The 7,302-nt window shown below is 45.6% G+C and overlaps 1 protein-coding gene across 1 annotated transcript; it reads left to right on the top strand.

Moving 5' to 3' along the window:
* The first annotated feature begins 949 nt into the window (after positions 1–949).
* LOC121976072 (protein SMAX1-like) lies at positions 950–4,504 on the top strand. Its single transcript, XM_042528068.1, has 3 exons — positions 950–2,424; positions 2,510–2,726; positions 2,803–4,504. Exons 1-3 carry the CDS (start codon positions 1,220–1,222, stop codon positions 4,246–4,248), a joined length of 2,868 nt encoding a protein of 955 aa, XP_042384002.1. The 5' UTR covers positions 950–1,219; the 3' UTR covers positions 4,249–4,504.
* Positions 4,505–7,302: the final 2,798 nt, after the last annotated feature.

The raw sequence follows: 7,302 nt of genomic DNA on the forward strand, positions 1-7,302 counted from the left end.
CAACCATGTTAAAAAATTATTATATTTATCTAGCAATCTGACCAATGACTAATTTTGACCAAAACAAATAATAATAATAATAATAATAATAATAATAATAATAATAATTTAATCACTTTCATCTCTATTATTCTTAGTTTTTTACATATCTTTTTAATTTTTTAAAATAATTTTTATATTTATTTTACATTTTATGCACTTATATTTTAACTTTATTAATTCACATGGTAAAATTTACTTCTCGTTATTTTTAAAGAAAATTTTATGATTATATAAATATATATTTAAAATTTTGATAAAAATAAATGATTGCACTTTCATAGACGGTGAGAGTGTAGCTGAAATAGAAATCGAATAGTCAATTTGACAAAAATACACCATGTGAGAGCCATTTTTATAATTAATTAAAAAGGAGTCTCATTTAATGCTTAATAAAAAAGTTAAATATCTTTCTAATAATATTATTGTACGAATTTAAACCTACAACTAATCTCCTTGAATCTAACTCATTTACCATTAAACTAAATAATAAAAAAAAATTTAAGAAATTATTCTCTAAGAAGAACCTTAATTTGGTCATTTTATTAAAAAAAACGAACAAGCATATTTTCATTTGCCCAAATAATTTTATTTATTTTTGGTAAAAAATTTAAAAAGGCAACTTCTTTTTTTTATCTATATCATCAAAAAGACATTCTTTTAAGATAAAATATACGAAGGTATTTTAGATATTATATAAATGAAAAAAGTGTTAAATAATTTTTAAAAGAAAAAACACTTTTCAAATTAATTAGCGTTAGGGTTATTTTTTAATCAATCCTTAACGTGTGTGGGATATTATTCAAAACACCTCCTCCTCCTCCTCCTCATTATTATTATTACTATTATTATACTTTCTTTTGTCCTTTTGCACTTTATTTCTCTCTGAATTATGTCATAAATAAGCTCTCTCAGATTGGCAGTACTACAATTCCTTACCAACCAATTACATAAACACACTGTTCATCGTCTCGCTCTCGCACTCGCTCTCGATCTCTGAGAAAGTGTGCCGTACGATACGATACGATAAGCTTCTCCTCAATTCTCCAACTGTTTCAGTTCCTCCGGTTGTTTGTCGGAGCAAAGACAAAAGCAATTAAAGCGGCAGCAGATATCACAAACTCAAAGAAAGAAAGAAAGAAAGAAAGAGAAGAGAAGCAGAACAACGCCGACATCATCCATGCGGACGGAGGTACTGGCGATGACGATGCAGCAGACCCTCACGCCGGAGGCGGCTGCGGTCCTCACGCGTTCCATCGAGGAGGCCCGCCGCCGGCGCCATGGTCAGACCACCCCACTCCACGTGGCGGCCAACCTCCTCAGCTTCCCCTCCGGCATCCTTCGCCGCGCTTGCGCCCTCTCCCACCCGCTCCTCTCCTCCTCCCACCCCCTCCACTGCCGCGCCCTCGACCTCTGCTTCTCCGTCGCCCTCGACCGACTCCAGGCCAACGCAGGCGCCGGCGGAGGATCTGATGACGACGCCGCGGATGCCTCGCCTCCGCTCTCCAACGCGCTCGTGGCGGCCGTCAAGCGCGCCCAGGCCCACCAGCGTCGCGGATGCTCAGACCAGCAGCAGCCCCCGCTGCTGGCCGTCAAGGTCGAGCTCGGCCAGCTCGTCGTGTCCATCCTTGACGATCCCTCCGTCAGCCGCGTCATGCGCGAGGCAGGCTTCTCCAGCCCCGCCGTCAAGTCTGCCATCGAGCAATCCCTTTTCTCCGGCACTAATTCGCCATCCACCAAAAACGCCCACATGAGTCCAGTACTTCAGAATCAGGGACCAGAATCCAAGAACAAAAGCGAGGTAAATTTGAAGAAGGTGCTCGAAATAATGACGAGAAGCAATAAGATGAACCCGGTGCTCGTCGGTGAGTCCAACGCGGTGGCCCTGATGAAGCAACTCCTGGAAATGATAAGAAACGAGGAGCTAGGAATGGAAGCCCCGGCGACGCTGCGGTTCGCTCAAGTCGTCTCCTTGGAGAAGGAAATCGGTTCCTTGGAACGAAGTTTGATTCCCCGAAAGATTAGCGAACTGTACAGAGATTTGGAACCCGGAATCCGAGCTTTCCCCGTCGACGGCAGGGTGGGAGGTCTAATTCTCGACCTGGGCGACTTGAAGTGGCTTGTGGAGGGCGTCAGTGCGGAAGGCGGGAGCTCTGCGCAGCACCTGCAGTCGGGCCGCGCCGCCGTGGCGGAGATGGGTCGGCTACTGGCGAGGCTCCGCGAGAGGAACACAACCAGGGTGTGGGCCGTGGGCACGGCGACGTGCGCTACGTACCTGCGGTGCCAGGTGTACCACCCGACTATGGAGAGCGAGTGGGACCTGCAGGCGCTGCCGGTAGCTCCTTCGAGGTCGCCGCTTCTCACCGGCCGCGGCTTCTTCCCGAGGTGAGATGCTCTGTTCCGCTTTTTTAATTCTCAATTGTTGCATTCGCATTATCAGTTGTTGAGTTTATTGCCTCGTTGTCGGCAGCTCAACACCGGCGAATGCACGTTCAATGTTTCCGACGTTGCAGTACTCGAGCTGCTTCCAGAGGACCGATTTGTGCCCTCTTTGCAGAGAGGGCTACCATATCGAGCTTGCAAAATTGGTTTCAGAAGAAAGAACAGAGAATTCCAACGTCAATCTATCTCAGTGGTTGCAGATTGCACTCCCCTGCAACAACAATTCCAAAGCTGATCACCTTCAGGTTCGATCCATTATAGTTTTTGAGTAAGAACAGCGAGTCTTATTTTATTGTTTATTTATAGGTTTATATTTCGCAGAAGCAAAAGGCTGAAGAGCTGCTGGAAACATGGCGTGGAAAATGCGCTCGGTTGCACATGAGCTCCCGTGCAACAGTAATCACATCGGAAAGAATCCTCTCAGGCAGCATTTCGCCACCTCCAAACGACAGTGGCCGGAGTCTGAAGCTTAATTCATCGAAGCACCAAGTTGTTCCGGTGAAAACAGACCTCGCTCTGGGGCTTTCTTACCAGAAATCCACCACCGACTCACCAATCCAGCACTGCCGGAGCATCTCCGACGACGCCCCCGATTCACGGGATAGGCTGCTGCAGGGCCTAACAGCCGCAGTCAGCTGGCAACCGGAGGCGGCCTCTGCCATTGCCACTGCGTTAACCAAGAAATCCAAGCTCTGCAATGGGAAACTGATACTCGAGGCTGGCTCATGGCTACTCTTCTCCGGGCCTGACAATGTCGGAAAGAGGAAGATGGCCTCCGCGCTCTCTGAGCTCATGTTCGACGATCCACCAGTCACCATCCATCTCAGCAGCCCCTCAGCTGATGGCGATGAAGCCGAACCAGGCACCAACTTTCAGGGTACGACCGTGCTCGATCGCATCGCTGAGGCAGTCGGCCGCAATCCCTTCTCGGTGATCGTTCTCGACGAAATAGACCGTGGCAGTCATTTGGCACAGGAGGCAATCAAGAGTGCCATCCAAAGAGGACGGTTCCACGACTCCCACGGCGGCGAAGTCAATCTCGAAACGGGAAGCATCCTCTTCATCCTCATCTTAGACTGGCGGCATGACCACCTGAAGGATTTTGAGGATTGCCAGCTCCAGTCTGAGGACAAGCTGCTGGATTCTGATAATTCTGAATGGCAATTGGAGCTTTCCTTCTGCGAAAAGAAAGGTAAGCGCAATGCCGACCGATTCTCCGAGGAGCAGCCACAGAAGCAGAAAAAGCCTTCTCTCGATCTGAATTTAGCTGCCAGTGTAGACGAGTCTTCAGAAGAGGGCTCATGGAACAACAGTGACCTCACTGTGGAGCAGGAGCACAAGCAACAGCAGCAGCTTGCCACTGGGGGCCCAACACCATCTCATGCCTCTCAGCTAATTGACATGGTGGACGCAGCCGTCGTGTTCAAGCCAGTCGAATTTGGCTCACTGAGGGATACGGTCACCAGATCTATCTCGTCGAAGATCACGAAGATCATGGGCGACCAGCAAACGCTACAGATCGATGAAGAGGCACTCGATCGAATAGTTGGCGGGGTTTGGCAAAGTGGTGCCACCAACTTGTTTGAAGAATGGACTGATAGAGTTTTAGTGCCTAGTATCAATCAACTAAGCAAGAATTCAGATGTCAATGGCCGATCTATCGTAAGATTATCGTCCACCAAGAATGATAACCAGTCATCCCAGAATGGTAGTTGCGCGAGGAATTGTTTTCCGAACTCCATTAGCATTGCCATTGATGGAACTTGAAGGGGATGGTGCAAGATTACAAGTTTTGATTGGTCATCTAGTCATAAAGAGAGAGAAGTAGCTCAAGAACTACTCTAACTAGCTAGCAACAATTGATACTGGAGGGGGAAAGAAGTATCATTGTGTAGCATTAGGATCATGTCTGATCTTGTCCATGAAATTCACATTGGCGCATTTAATGTCCATAGAGTGACTGCATATTTTTCTCTAATGCAAATTTAATGGATGAATTGTTGATGCATGCTAGCTTAAGACATGATCGATCGAGAAGAGTAAGAGAGTAGTAGGTCGATCGGTGTTGATGAGGTAACTAACAAGCACATTGGGTTGTGGTTAAGCTCCTACAATCTTATTATTGATATTCTTTCAGCCCAATTTTAACTAATGGAATTGGTATATAACATCAAGTCTACTGATATAAATGCAAATAATGGATAAGAAAAGAGAATTGGTTTATAAGATCAAGCAAAAAAAAAAAAGTTGGATGAAATCTCAATATTAATTAATGATGCGGAGGTAAACAAGGGTCCACCTGATCAACCCTTAATTTGGTCTATAGATTTCACAAGGTATGTCAATTGTTGAGTCAAGTTTGACCTCTCCCGAGGAGTCTTCTCAATAAAGGTCGACTCCCTCGAGGAGTCTTCCTTCTCAACAAAGGCCGACTCTCCCAAAGAGTCTTCCTTCTCAAGAAAGGCCGACTCCCCTAGGAGTCGTCCCAATGAAGGTTAACCCGACGCCTCCTGCTCAGTCGTCTTGCCCTTTTTGGCTCGACGCCTCTGGCCAGTTGTCTCAGCCCTACCAAGTCGACACCTCCTGCTCAACCTCTCAAATCTGCCAATCCGACATTCCAAATAGTCCATCTTGGTCCCGCCGACACCTCTGGCCCAATCATCTCGGCCCCGTTGATTTGACACTTTTCCAGCTCAACCACCCTAACTTGGTCAATAACACATGGGACAACACGTGAGCTAACATAACATATGAAATAATATGGTTACCATAGCGTGGGATAACATAATTCAACACGATCCTCTATAGTACAAAACATGGGTAACATGACCCCTAAGTGTGATGCATGATATTTTCCCTATTAGAATATGATGTCCCATTAATTAGGAGAGAGGTACCATTCCTTTTGTAGAAATGGTATATAAAAGGATTTAGCTCCTGCGGACAAAGGGAGGCACACGCACATACACACATACGCTCACAAATCACCACCAACATTCCTTGTCTATTGTTCTTCTTCTCCTCCTTCCTTATCGGAGATTTGACTTAGGCGTTAGAGTGGTTGAGCCAGGGCCCCATTCCTTGGCCTCTATTCTAATCCCATTTTGAGCTTTGCAGGGATCTAGGCGACCCGCCTTGCTCCCACACTCGGTGAAATCTCAATATTGGTTAATGATGAGGAGGTAAACAAGGGCCCACTTGATGAACCCTTAACTTCGTCAATAGATTCCACAAGGTATGTCAACTATCAAACCAAGTTGACCAGCCAAGTCGTTGACCTCTCCTAAGAAGTCTTCCCGACAAAGGCCGACTCCCTCGAGGAGTCTTCCTTCCCAACAAAGGTCAACTCTCCCAAAGAGTTTTCCTTCCCAACAAAGACCGACTCCCCTAGGAGTCGTCCCAATGAAGGTTAACCCAACACCTCCTGCTCAGTCGTCTTGCCCTCGTTGGCCCGACGCCTCTGGCCCAGTTGTCTTAGCCCTACAAAGTCGACACCTCCTACTCAATCTCTCAAATCCGCCAATCTAACATTCTTGATAGTCCATCTTGTCCCCACCAACACCTCTGCCCCAATCATCTCGGCTATGTTGATCAGACACTTTTGGCTCAACCACCCTAACTTGGTCAATAACACATAGGACAATACGTGGGCTAACATAACATGTGGAACAACATGGCCACCATAGCATGGGATGACATGATCCAAGATGATTCTCTATAGTACATAACAAGGGTAACATGACCCTTAGGTGCAATGACGTGATACTTTCCCTATCAGAATATTGTTGGTGTGTTTGGCATCAATGATCAAATCTGAGTTTTGATGAATGACAAGTGGATTAAAGTTATATGTGTTGTTGATCTAACCTTGTTACCGAGTGCGCAGGGTTGACTAACTTAATGAGTCAAGAGGATCAGACACCAGCAAGGAAGGCCAGTTAGGATGTACGATTTTTTATTGGCGAAGTCCAAATGTGAGATTTTGGCAGGAGGTCGGGATGTTCAATTCCCGAAGGTTAAAATCTAGATGTATGATTCCGGCAGGAGGTCAGGATGTTCGATTTCCGATTAGCGAAGTTCGGATGTGCAATTCCATTAGGTAGACCTGGTGGGTTAGATTGGACATCAAAGAGGTAATTTGACATTTGGTAAGTGGAGGTAAGTCACTGGAGGAGAGTGACTTAGTGAAGACACATCCAGGTTGAGCGGACAGTGGGCGTCGGTCTAGTTTGGTCCATTTTTGATCCCTAAACTAAGACGTTGACTAGTTCATAGTCTTGAAAGGACATGAACTAATTAATGTTATTTCTACTATGCTAACTCTATTTCACAGGTTATTATTTATTTTGGGCTAATATGAATTTGCAGGACAAATGAAGCACAAGTTACCTAGGGTGAACACTACCTGAGGCACCTTCCATGCGACAAAAAGTGCCTTGAGTTGGGCGATGGAAGGCACCTTCAGGATCTTGGAAGGCCCTTTCAGTTAAATAATATAGAAGACCTCGGCAGCGATAAGAGCTGGATTTTAAGGGATAGAAGTTGTAGTTAAAGGCACCTTCAGTAGTGTTGAAGGCACCTTCCATCCCCTTTAAAAGGGTTATTCGACAAAGGCATTGGACACATCTCTTCTACAAGCTTCTACGCGTCTGTTTGACGTTCCGACTACTCCGGCTTTGCACTGTTGCTCTACTATGACACTACTATGTCCGATTGCCGCTGAGAAGATGTCCAACACCGAGATCGATCCGTTAAAACTACAAGTGTTGGTTAATGAAGTTTCATTATTATACTTAATTTTTGCATAAAAGAAAGTGTAGT

Source organism: Zingiber officinale, chromosome 4B, assembly GCF_018446385.1.
Source record: "Zingiber officinale cultivar Zhangliang chromosome 4B, Zo_v1.1, whole genome shotgun sequence".
Lineage (NCBI taxonomy): Eukaryota > Viridiplantae > Streptophyta > Magnoliopsida > Zingiberales > Zingiberaceae > Zingiber > Zingiber officinale.